Source organism: Microcebus murinus, chromosome 2, assembly GCF_040939455.1.
Source record: "Microcebus murinus isolate Inina chromosome 2, M.murinus_Inina_mat1.0, whole genome shotgun sequence".
NCBI lineage: Eukaryota > Metazoa > Chordata > Mammalia > Primates > Cheirogaleidae > Microcebus > Microcebus murinus.
Genome location: NC_134105.1, coordinates 12,856,962 through 12,869,905, shown reverse-complemented (window position 1 = coordinate 12,869,905; position 12,944 = coordinate 12,856,962). Strand labels below are relative to the sequence as shown.

Sequence of the window (12,944 nt, the reverse complement as noted above, 5' to 3'; positions counted from 1 at the left end):
ATGCATGCCTGGGCTGGGGAATTCCTAGACGGAGCAAGCATCCCCTCCTTCCCCAGTTGCTCGGATAGGATTAAGGGTGGGGCGGCACTAAAATGGAGCCCCCTCCTGTACCCTTCTCCCAGGTGGAGCGATTGCTCCAAATAGCACCAAAACAGGGAGCCCTTGCCCCAGAAGAGCCTGAGATCCTAGCTATCTACCTAACGGGGGGAGCACTGTGGGGATCTCCTGAGAAGGACTTGGCCCTGTCATTGTTATCATTGTCCCACATTGAACCACGGGGACCAACATGGCCTGGGCACCACTGTCCCACCCCCAGGCTGGGGGGCAGGAAGGGGACGGGCCATGCCAGCTACTGGGTGTCAGGAACCCGCCTGCCCCAGAGCTGCAGACGCAGGAGTGAGTCACTGGGCCCTCCCTGGTGCCTGGCCAAGGAGGACCCCGCAGTGGGGAGTGGAGGCAGGAGCCTTTATTAACTGGAGGGGGCACACCGAGTCCTGTGAGATTCTCTGGGGGCTGCAGTGCAAAGGAAAGTCTGGGGTGCGGTAAGGGTGGGCAGGACCCCTCAACAGCACAATCTCGTCCCCAGACACGGCCCAGGCTTTCAGCAGGGGAGGGTGTGTGGCAAGGGACACAGGGCTCCCACAGGTGGGGGAGGCCACAGCCCCGGCAGGAGATGCCAGGTGCCCATTCCAACCCCACCCCGTCCGTGTGACGGCTTCGGCTCAGAGACGTGGCCATCGAGGAGATGGGGAGGGGGGAAGTGTGTCACCTGGGCCCCCCAGGGGGTTGAGGAGGAAGATCTCAGTGACTGGCACACAGGCGACTGCCGAGGCCGGCAGGAGGTGCTCGGGGAGGGGCCTCCCACACACAGTGACAGCAACCCCAGGCGACAACCTCCTCCCAGTCCTGAATGAAGGCTGGCGTTGTAGGCCGTGGTGCGGCTTCCGGCCCATCCCATCTTTGCCCCACCCTGCCACCGGCGTTTCCACTCCTCCTGGCTCTGCCCCCACCCCGGGTGTCTGTGGGGGCCCTGCCAGGGCAGGGCCAGCATCCTGGTGGCTGTTCCTGGTGTCCACGTGGGCGGTGGCCTCAGTGGTCCTCGGGGCTGACGTGCTGAAGGTGGAGGTCAGGCGGGAGGCAGGCTGGCTGCGTGCAGGCCCTGGCCCTGAGGTGGCGGGCCAGGCAAGGAGGACAGGGAGGGCGCACCTGGAGAAACAACAGTGCTGGGGGCATCGAGAAGCCGCCGCTGGGGCCCAAGCTCTCCACCTCTGCCCCAGCTCCGAACGCTGCCAGGAACCCGCCGGCGAGGCCCTGCACCCAGGCCCTGCACCGCCCCCAGGCTGCGCCCTTCTGACAGCTGGGCCCACCTTGTCCACCTGCCTCCCCTGTTCCCCCCTTTCCTCTTCTCTACTTGCATCCCCCCCACTGCCTTCCGAAGCTTCCTCACGGACTCCTGCCGGGACCCTGTCCCCATTTCCCTCTCCACTGGGTGGTCCCAGCCCTCAGCCTCTTCACATGGACGGGCTGTAAGTCCTCTGGGACAGCCTCGCCTCTCCCTGAGCAGGGACCGAGGGCTCTGTGTCCTTCCCCACTGTCCTGGCTGCTGTACCAGCACGTGCCAAGAGGGACCCAGGGGGCCAGGGGCCGGGGAGCTGGTCAGAGCAGCATGGGTGCCAGGCAGGGCTGGGCTGTGCCCCATGTGTGTGGGTCAGTGGGAAGCACAGCAAAGACCTTGAGTATTGTGGGGCATGTCTGAGTGTGCCCCTTTCTTAGTCCCTGTGCACCCAAGGGGTGTCACTGGGCATATGGCCTCTGTCAGTGCCCAGCAGGCTGCACTGAGGCACTGTGGGTGACAGAGGCCAGACTTTGGGGCTGGGACACTCATCCCTGTGGCCACCCTCTGGAGGCTGGGCTTGGATGCATGTGCACCCCAGTGAAGGCTGGGGTGGGACTACCTGCTCCACTAGCAGGAGCCACTAGCTCCCAAAGCAGAGGTCACTATGAGCCTTCCTACAGGGTTGGCCAAGGGGTACCCAGGACCCAGGCCTGGCTCTGTCTGCCTGGGATCGTGGTCCCAGGACACTCCCAAGCTCCAGGCCTGTGCTGGTGGCTCAGGGTCTGGGTCTCCAAGGCTCCTGGGCGTCAAGCCGGGGACAGCCACAGAGGCCCCACCCACCCTTCTCTCAGGTCTCACCTTTCACACTCAGGAGAGACCCCTGCAAGCCACACGCTTCCCACCTGGTCCCAAAACCGTGGCGGGACGCAGCCACGCCCAGTGCCAGCTAGAGGAGCCCGGAGGTCACAACTAGGCCCCAGGCTTTCCTGAGTCCCCGGGGGCTGAGCCCTCACTGGAGGGCTCGGGAAGGGGCAGCAGGCAGCCCTCGGCTCCTGGCCTGGCCCCCACCCCCTCCCTGCTCCCTCTGTCTGGTCCCTGAGCCAGACCCTCCACCTGCTCTTCTCTCAGACCTCAGCAGGCCTAGGGAGGGGCGGGGGACACCGGGGAGACTTGTGTGCAGGCCGCCTCCTCCGGGGGCGGCTCGTAGATGCTGCAGTTGGGTGTGGGGCCCTGGCAGAAGACATTGAGGTAGCCGCGGTACTCCTCCCTGTACGTCTGGTTCCTGATGCACAGGACCACGCTCCTGTCACACTCGCACGTCTGCTGGTCGCACTCTGTCTTGTTGAGCTCACCTGTGGGGGGTGGAGGGTGGCAAAGGCCTGTGGGTGAAAGGGCCACTGCTGGGAGAGAGGGGGACGCCCACAGACGTCCCTGGGCCGTCAGCACCAGCACACCCACCCACCCACCCACAGGCCAATGGGGTCAGCAGCTCTGGGGGTCCAGCTGGTCTGTGCTGTACCATGCCCTCTAGCGCATGCTACACTTGGGGAACCACTGGCCCAACACGGTCATTGTATAGGTGGGGAAACTGAGGCCCAGAAAGGGGGCTGAGTTTAGCTAAGTCACCCAGAGAGCTGAAGGCCCACCTTCAGGCCAGTTACTTTCTACAGTCCCAGACCTCCTCCCTTCAAGCACAGAATCAAAGAACAGCCACCCCACAGGGAGTTATCCGTAAGGACTGAGTGAGAAAAACATTCGTGAAGCGCTTAGCTCAGCGCCTAAGAGCCGAGCAAATGCTTACTCGTGGAGCCGTGGTGCCGGCTGCTGGCTGTTGCTACTGCTGTTATTATTATCGTCAGACACCACCCTTAGACGTGCATTAGAATCGGCAGGAGGGCTTGTTCAAAGACCCCGGACCTCACCCCTAAGCTTCCGACTCAGTAGGTCTGGGTGGGGCTGATACTGCGCCATTCCAGCCGGGTCCTGGGTGCTGCCGCCGCCTCGCTGCTTTGGGGAACACCCTCTGAGAACCGCCCACTAGCCCAATTGGTTCACGAACTTGGCAAACTTTCCACCAGCACAATCCTTTCTCTTAAGTGAAACTCTTGCAGAAGGCTGATATATCAAACAGCCCAAGGAGAAGCTGCTTAATTAGAACATACATTACAGAGCCAGCCCCATCACTGCGGACTGCACCTCTGTCACCTCTTAGGTGAACCTGATGCCCCAGGTGTCCCCAGCACCCAGTGCAAAACCACTGCTTTAGGTTAGTCCATTGCCCTTGGTGGGTGGGGGGAGGATTTTGCTCCTCAATCTGCTTTTTTTTTTTTTTTTTTTTTTGAGACAGGGTCTCATTATGTCACCCAGGCTGGAGGGAAGTGGCATGATCACAGCTTACTGCAGACTTGAACACCTGGGCTCAAGTGGTCCTCCCACCTCGGCCTCCAGAGTAGCCGGGACTCCAGGCGAGGGCCACCACTGGCTAAAGCTGGTAAAAGCTGGATTCCTTCATCCCAGGGATGCAGGGATGGTTCAACATACGTAAATCTATAAATGCAATTCACCACATCAACAGAAGCAAAAACAAAGACCACATGATTCTTTCAATAGATGCAGAAAAAGCTTTTGACAAAATTCAACACCCTTTCATGATACGAACACTTAAGAAAATAGGCATAGAAGGGACATACCTAAAAATGATACAAGCCATATATGACAGACCCGTAGCCAACATCATACTGAATGGGGAAAGACTGAAATCATTCCCACTTAGAACTGGAACCAGACAAGGCTGCCCACTATCTCCACTTCTATTCAACATAGTGCTGGAAGTCTTGGCTACAGCAATCAGACAGGAAAATGGAATCAAAGGTATCCAAATAGGGGCAGAAGAGATCAAACTTTCACTGTTTGCTGATGATATGATATTGTATCTAGAAAACCCCAAGGATTCAACCAAGAAACTCCTGGAACTGATCAATGAATTTAGTAAAGTCTCAGGATACAAAATTAATACACAGAAATCAGAGGCATTCATATACGCCAACAACAATCTAATTGAGAACCAAATCAAAGACTCAATTCCCTTCACAATAGCAACAAAGAAATTAAAGTACCTAGGAATATATTTAACCAAAGAGGTAAAAGACCTCTACAGGGAGAACTATGAAACACTGAGGAAGGAAATAGCAGAGGATGTAAACAGATGGAAATCCATACCATGCTCGTGGATCGGCAGACTCAATATCGTCAAAATGTCTATACTACCCAAACTGATCTACAGATTCAATGCAATACCTATTAAAATCCCATCAGCATTCTTCACAGATATAGAAAAAATAATTTTACGCTTCGTATGGAACCAAAGAAGACCCCGAATATCAAGAGCAATTCTAGGCAACAAAAACAAAATGGGAGGCATTAATATGCCAGATATTAAACTATACTACAAAGCTGTAGTAATTAAAACAATATGGTATTGGCACAAAAACAGGAATATTGACCAGTGGAACAGATGTGAGAATCCTGATATAAAACCATCCTCATATAGCCGTCTCATCTTTGACAAAGCAGACAAAAACATACGCTGGGGAAAAGAATCCCTCTTCAATAAATGGTGCTGGGAAAACTGGATAGCCACCTGTAGAAGGCTAAAACAGGACCCACACCTTTCACCTCTCACAAAAACCAACTCACGCTGGATAACAGACTTAAACCTAAGATATGAAACTATTAGAACTCTAGAGGAAAAAGTTGGAAACACTCTCCTAGACATCGGCCTGGGCAAAGAGTTTATGAAGAAGTCCCCAAAGGCAATCACAGCAGCAACAAAAATAAATAAATGGGACATGATCAAACTACAAAGCTTCTGCACAGCCAAAGAAATAGTCATGAAAGTAAACAGACAACCTACAGAATGGGAGAAAATTTTTGCATCCTATGCATCCGATAAGGGACTGATAACTAGAATATACTTAGAACTCACGAAAATTAGGAAGAAAAAATCAAATAACCCCATTAAAAAGTGGGCAAAGGACTTGAACAGAAATTTTTCTAAAGAAGACAGAAGAATGGCCAACAAACAGATGAAGAAATGCTCAACATCTCTAATCATCAGGGAAATGCAAATCAAAACCACAATGAGATATCACTTAACCCCAGTGAGAATGGCCTTTATCAAAAAATCTCCAAACAATAAATGCTGGCGTGGTTGCGGAGAGAGAGGAACACTCCTACACTGCTGGTGGGACTGCAAACTAGTTCAACCTCTGTGGAAAGCAATATGGAGATACCTTAAAGCGATACAAGTGAATCTACCATTTGATCCAGCAATCCCATTGCTGGGCATCTACCCAAATGATCCAGTGACACTCTACAAAAAAGACACCTGCACTCGAATGTTTATAGCAGCACAATTCATAATTGCAAGGCTGTGGAAACAGCCCAAGTGCCCATCAATCAAAGAATGGATTAATAAAATGTGGTATATGTACACCATGGAGTACTATTCAGCTCTAAGAAGCAATGGTGATATAGCACACCTTATATTTTCCTGGTTAGAGCTGGAACCCATACTACTAAGTGAAGTATCCCAAGAATGGAAAAACAAGCACCAGATATATTCTCCAGCAAACTGGTATTAACTGAGTAGCACCTAAGTGGACACATAGGTGCTACAGTAATAGGGTATTAGGCAGGTGGGAGGGGGGAGGGGGGCGGGTATATACATACATAGTGAGTGAGATGTGCACCATCTGGGGGAAGGTCATGATGGAGACTCAGACTTTTGGGGGGGGGGAAATGGGCATTTATTGAAACCTTAAAATCTGTACCCCCATAATATGCCAAAATAAAAAAAAATAATTAAAAAAAAAAAAAAAGCTGGATTCCTGAGCTTCAAACTGCTCTAATGGCGGCATCCTCTCTCTCAAGCCAGCCCCTCCCGCCCCATCTTTGAACAGCAGAATATGAGGACCACAGAGCTCTGGGCACCCGGGGGCTCCAAATGTACCTGGTTCCCCACCGGCCTCCTTCTCAGATGACAGGAGACTCGAGTTTCTTTGCAAAACCAGCGTTGTTTTTGAGCTATCAGTATGGAACAACGTGCAGAGCCAGGTGAGGCGTGGGGACAGAGAGAGCCCAGTGGCTGCTCCGGGGGCTGGTGGGGGAGCAGTGGCTCCTACATGCCCCAGAGAGGGGCACAGGGGGTGAGGGCAGAGACACCTGGGCCTGTTACTTGGATGCCCCTTGCCCACACTCCTCAGCTGGGGAATGGCCATGGAGAGATCATGGGAAAGGAGGGAGCCCCTGGAAACACTGGGTGTCCTGGGATGGGGTCACCTCTTCAAGTGGGGTCCCAGTGACAGAACTGGAAGGGAAAAGGTCTGCTCAGTGTCCCCTTGAGTGAGGAGACTGAGGCCAGCTGGGGAAGGGTCCTGCCCAGGGCTGCACGGCGCTGGGAGATGGTGACGGGACCTGGGTTCAGACCCAGGTCTCCCGACTCCCAGGCCAGCACTGCTCAAAGCCACCCTTGCAGAGCAGCAGTCTCAGAATCATCTGGAAAGCCGGCTAAAAACCAGATTCCTAGGCCCCACTCAAACCCACTGAATCGGAATCACTTCCTGCCTAAGCTCTCCCAAGAACCATGGGCACAGGAGAAGCCGGGTGCCAGTGCCAGGCTAGGGGGACCAGAGCACATTGGGGAGCCGCTCTGAGCCATGGCCAGGCTCATCAGATAGAGATTTAGCAAAAGGCTAAAAACAAAACCAAAATGCAGGATGCCTGGTTAAATTTGAATTTCACATAAACAATACATGTTTTAGTGTAAGCATGACCCAAATATTACATGGGACATACGGATACTAATTCATTTTCTGCAAATATTAATTTTATACTAACATGTAATTTTCAGTATCTGTATATCCCATGCAATATTTAGGACAGACTTATATTTAAACATTTTTCACTGCTTATTTGAAATTTGAATTTAACTGGGCAGCCTGTATTGCACCTGGCAGGCATGCCTGCGGCCCCAGCACAGGCTGGGGGGCTGGCAGTCCACACCCTTCTCCCGGGGCCCACGTGGCACGAGAGGCACTCACTGCAGACTATCTCAGTGTCATTCTCAATGGTGTAGGCGTAGTGGTCCACGTAGGGGCTGCAGCCCAGATCAAAGAGCTTCTCGTAGCAGCAGTCGTGGGCATGGCAGCACCTAGGGGTGGGCAGAGATGAGCAGGTAGGTGTGCCCAGGCTGGCCCGTCTCCCACTAGCAGAGACCTCTGATCATCTATTCCAGTCCCTCACAGGTCAGGCCTGCAGACTGAAGCCCAGAGAGGGGCAGTTACTTGCCCAAGGTCACACAACCAGGCAGAGCTGGGGTTGGCTGGGTTCTTGCCTGTGATCCTGCCTCTTTGTTCGATCCCTAGAGCTCCCAGCTTTCCCCTTGGAGCCCTGGAGGCGTCGGTGGTCCAGCACTGGGGTGATGGGGGTAGGGCCCGGGTTGAAGGCAGGGCTGGAGCAGCACTGGCTGTTTGCAGACAGCCCTGGCTGTGCCTGATGCCAGGGAGGGACAAAGGTCTGGAGAGTCAATGGGGACTGAGAGGATGGGGACAGGAAGCAAATGCAGTGCAGCTGTCCCCATTGCCTCTGGGGGAGTGAAGTCAGCTAGGCAACATGCATTTATTAAGCTCCCAGTGACACCAAACTCGGTGGTGCTGGCTGCTGTTGGGGGGATAGGAGTGGAAAACAAGCCATGGCTTCTGGGAGCGCCAGTCTGGTGGAGGAAGCACAGCCTGGGGGACCGAAATACTTCCAAGCCCAAGACCCTGGAGACGGACAACAGAAAGTGTCCAAGACAGTGGGGGAGGACACAGTCAAAGATCAAGCTCCTGGTCATGAGCTCATCAAACAAGCCTCACCTTTTGGAGAAAGAACCTCTCCCCCCTCTCAGAGATGGAGGTCAGTCTGGCCTTCAGCTGTCCCCACCTGGTCCCCGACAGGAGCCCAGGCCCCGGCACCTACCAGTCCACCTCATCCTTGGGCTGGCCGAGCCCCCCCAGCCCGCAGTAGCAGCCGTAGCCCACGAAGGACAGGATGGCATTCCTCCCCGTGACGGCTTCCACCATGAACTTCAGGTTGAGCAGGCTGCCCTGGGCCGTGGGCAGAACTGCAAGAGAACAAGGGACGCTGTGAGCCCCTGACCCATGGTGACCTGTCCTGTCCTGAGAGTCTGGACTCACTGTCCTCCTGATACCCCAGGGCCAGGAAAAGGGGAAGGAAAGGAGGGAGGGAGGAAGCAGAGAGGTGGAGGGCAGCAGGGACGGTGGGCAGCTGAGCAGGAGGAAGGAAATCCACAAAGTACCAAGTACGATCGGCTAGCCACGTTCCTGTAGGAATCCCTGCAGCCCTGAGAAGATAACATCGCTAGCATCTGCCGAGGCCTGTCCTAAGCCCCTCCATGCATTAACTCACCGCGTGCTCACTGCAACCTACTGAGCGCTATTGTCATTCCACTTTACAGAGGAGGAGACTGAGGCCCGCCTGAAGCACTTAGTAACTTGCCCCAGGTCATGTTGTCAGAAAGCAGTGCAGACGGGATTTGCTCCCAGGCAATGAAGGTTTTGCAGCCAGACCCTCTGCCACTTGGCTGTAAACACTTCTCAAGGGGGCTGCCCGACTGCCTGGTCCACTGGAAGGGGCTTCGCAAATGCCGCATGCTGTTATAAACCACAGGGGCTTGATTCTGGGTCCTTCCTCTCCCTTCCTGACCTTGGGGACTCAGGGTCCCCACCACGGTCTTGGGGCTGGTGCATCTCAAGATTAGTCCAGAGACAACTCGGTGCTCTGGTCATTTAATGAATATACAGACAAGGCTTCATATTAACAGGCTGATAGCGCCGGAAGTTGGAAGAGGGACACACACGCAGAGGAGGCAATAGCGCAAGGACACTTTCTGAACCAGCAAATTCAGCTTCACAGCACCTGCCAGGCCCCCCAGGACCTATTTTCCCCTTTCCATGGCTTCTCTCCCTCTTGCCTGTGCTGGGCTCTCAGAGCAGCCTGTGTCGCCTCTGCACGTCCTCCTGGGCTCCGCGCTGAGTCCATGCACCGAGCCTGGCACCCTCGGTCCCTGCCTGGGTGAAGCTGCCACACAGCCGATCTAGCCCCATTTTGTGGATGAGTACACTAAGGCTCAGAAAAGTGGGGGCTTGCCCAGGTCATGCAGAGCCCAGCACGGCCCGGTCTGTGTGCCCCCGAGCTGGGCTGCAGCCCCTGCCTCCTCCACGCTGCCCCTCTCCAGCTGTGCCCAGAGTTGGGTGACCAGGTGAGCACCTGCCTCCCGCTCTCTCCTTGTCCCTGTCCTGCTCCCCGGCAGGAATGAGGAAATGCACAGGGGGAGGGAAGGAGCCCAGGGTTTCAGAAACCGGGGGGTTAACAGAATCCAAAAGGCCACTCTCGCTTGCCTCTGGAGACAGTGTCCACGTCCCCAGCGATGGGGCACTCGCCTCCTCAACGCGCCTCAGTGGAAGGGCGCGGACGGTGGGGCCCGACAGGCCTGGGCTGATACCTGCAGCCCCGGGCTCCCCAGGGGTGTTTCTCACCCGCACGATGGGAGGGACCAGCCTGACCGAGACGGCTCAGGCAGCCCAGGGCCCAGCTCGGGCCTGGCACACACCAGTGACCACTTCGACCTCAGTGCCAAATCTGAGAAGCGGATGACACCCGCCTTGCAGGGCACTTTGCAGGATGGGGTGTGATCACAAACGTGTGCAGAGCCTGGCCCGGCCGCTGTGAGGCCCGGGCCTCCCCTCCCCCAGCCTGAAAGCCCCCACCCCTTAGCGGTGTGGATGCCACCCTCGGTGGTGGCTCCGGGCCCCGGGACCCTCCGACCGTCAACTCCAACGTGGCAAGAGGAGCGGCGTGGGGAACTTACTGCCACACACAGGGTGGGCACACGCTCACTTTCACATGCACTTTCTCACACGCACCCACTTCACACAGACACGCCACCTCACACTCTCCCCTACACTCCGCATACACACGCACACACACGTACTCACCCACACACCTCACACTCACAGATCACACACACACACCTGATACACACACGCACCTCACAGGCATACACACGCTGCACTCACACATCACACACGCGCTCACACACACCTGATACACACACGCACTTCACAGGTGTACACACGCTGCACTCACACATCACACACACTCACACACACAGCTGATACACACACGCACTTCACAGGTGTACACACGCTGCACTCACATCACACACACTCACACACACAGCTGATACACACACGCACCTCGCAGGCGTACACACGCTGCACTCACATCACACACACTCACACACACCTGATACACACACGCACCTCGCAGGCGTACACACGCTGCACTCACATCACACACGCTCACACACACACCTGATACACACACGCACCTCGCAGGTGTACACATGCTGCACTCACATCACACACACTCACACACACCTGATACACACACGCACCTCGCAGGCGTACACACGCTGCACTCACATCACACACGCTCACACACACAGCTGATACACACACGCACCTCGCAGGCGTACACACGCTGCACTCACATCACACACGCACTCACACCCAGCAGCATCCAGGGGAGAGCGGGGCTGGACCCGAGGCCTCGTCCACACTCACACTCCAGGCAGAAGAAACCACGTCCACGTCCAGGCCGGCTGACGGCTCTGTCCCTAACCAGGGGGCGGGCAGGACTCGAGTGGTCGTTTTGTGAATGACAGGTCGCGTGGCCTGACAGCAGCCACCCCTTCCTCGGGCCTGGCCACACGGAACCTTACTTTTCTGTCTGGCATTTGTGTCTTTTCCTTAAACCCGGCTGCGTTTCGGGGAGGTTTAGCAGGCAGCGTGGAACACCAGCCAACGTCCGGTCACTGAGGCGCCTGCCCCACGCACCCCTGGCTGCGCGCGGCCGGGTTTGCACAAGGAGCCGTGATGCCTGATCACCACCCGGGCAGACGCCCCGACCTGCCCGCCAGTCTCGTGCATGCACACAGACACCCCCATGTGCACACAGGCACGTGCGGAGCCGCGACCCTACGTTCACACGCACGCTCCGGAGACACGCGCCACCGCAGGGAATCACGGCGGCTCCCACTCAGGTGCCGGCACCGACATGTTTTATCAATGTGCATTGCACACACAGACATCGCCATATGCTCAGACACCCCCACATGCGTGGATGCATGTGTCTGTCCGCACACAAACTCGTTAATTCCCGTCTACACACACCAACACACATTCTTATGAACACAACGCCCGCGAGCACCTCCACTTTATGATGCTGGCTCAGCTCCCGGGCCTCCTTGTAAACGCCGTGTTTACAGGTAAACGCCGTGTTTACACGTAAATGCCGTGTTTACAGGTGGCCGGAGGCGTAAACAGCCCCAGAAGGAGGAAGGAGTCTGCAGGGCCGGGCAATAAAATAATAACTCAGTGCCGAGGTCGGGGGAGACAGGCTGGCGGGGCAGAGAAGGGGCCTTTACTCACCGCTGCCGGCCAGGAGGGCGATGCTGAGGAGCTTCACGCCCGGGCTAGACCTGCAGGAGGAGGAACCCGGAGCCTGAGTCCGTCCCCTCCACCCTCCTGCTGCTCCTTGTGGGGGGCCATCCGCGGTAGCCTGATGCCCCAGTAGCCGCCCCCAGCCCTGTGATCGGCACCTCCCCAGCCGCCCCACCCCTCCTGGGGGAAACAGCTCCAGATGACAGAGCGGGTTGTGGGGGGCACACTGGAACCTCCCCCCCACACCCTGAGCCAGACCCCCGCCTTCCGTCTGCATGCCAAGGAGTCCCGGGACGAGGAGTCATGTGCTCCGCCCAGCAGCTGAGTCTTGAACCCAGAGCCAAGAGACCCAGGTCCCTAAATTCTAGTCCTAGCTCTGTTTCCAAAATGTTGTGTCACCTTGGACAGAGCCCTCAGCCTCTCTGGGCCTCAAGTGCCCCTTGAGGACAGTTGATTAAAAGATCCCAGAGGCCCCTCCAGCACTGAAAATTCAGGGACCTACCCCAGCCCATCACTCAGAGACTCAGAGCCCATCACTCAGAGACTCAGAGCCCTCCTTTCTGGGAAAGGAATTCTAGGACCAGTCCCTCACCTCCACCCTGCCCCCTCCACGGAGGAGTCCACTCCCAGGCACCAGGCACCTACCTGGAGGTTCTCAAAGGACAAGAGGCCCTGAGGCTTGGGCCCCTCCACCCAGAGGGGCATCTAACCAGCACCTTCTTGCTGAACCCTTTGGGGTTGGCCTGCAGCCCATCTGCCATGTTCCGGGTTCCGGGGGGCCAGCAGCATAGGTCTTGAAAGGTCCTTGATGGCCTCCAAAGGCCCTGGGGAGCAGGCCCCAGCTTCACGCTGCCTCTCATGCGGCAGGGCAGCGCCGGAGCAGTGCCCCTGGGCAGGAGGCAGGTGACACATGCCCTAGAAAAAGGAGGCCCCACCTCCTCCCTCCCACCCCCACAGCCCTACCCACAGCTGGCAGGTAAAGTCCCCACCCCCAGTGTGCTCTGGCCTGACCAGCTGAGGTTTTATACACCTGCCCACCC

At 56.4% G+C, this 12,944-nt stretch overlaps 1 protein-coding gene across 1 annotated transcript; it reads right to left on the bottom strand.

The window, feature by feature from the left end:
- Positions 1-404: 404 nt before the first annotated feature.
- Positions 405-12,741, bottom strand: PLA2G2F (phospholipase A2 group IIF). Its single transcript, XM_012787658.2, has 5 exons — positions 12,550-12,741; positions 11,893-11,942; positions 8,357-8,501; positions 7,438-7,547; positions 405-2,688 (listed from the first exon to the last, which is right to left on the bottom strand). Exons 1-5 carry the CDS (start codon positions 12,663-12,665, stop codon positions 2,477-2,479), a joined length of 633 nt encoding a protein of 210 aa, XP_012643112.2. The 5' UTR covers positions 12,666-12,741; the 3' UTR covers positions 405-2,476.
- Positions 12,742-12,944: the final 203 nt, after the last annotated feature.

Coding starts and splice junctions, on each gene's coding strand:
- PLA2G2F (XM_012787658.2), bottom strand. CDS start 12,665: ATGGCAGATGGGCTGCAGGCCAACCCCAAAGGGTTCAGCAAGAAGGTG. Junction 11,943..12,549: donor TGTCCTTTGAGAACCTCCAG/GTAGGTGCCTGG, acceptor CTCCTCCTGCAG/GTCTAGCCCGGGCGTGAAGC. Junction 7,548..8,356: donor CCCAAGGATGAGGTGGACTG/GTAGGTGCCGGG, acceptor GCCCACCCCTAG/GTGCTGCCATGCCCACGACT.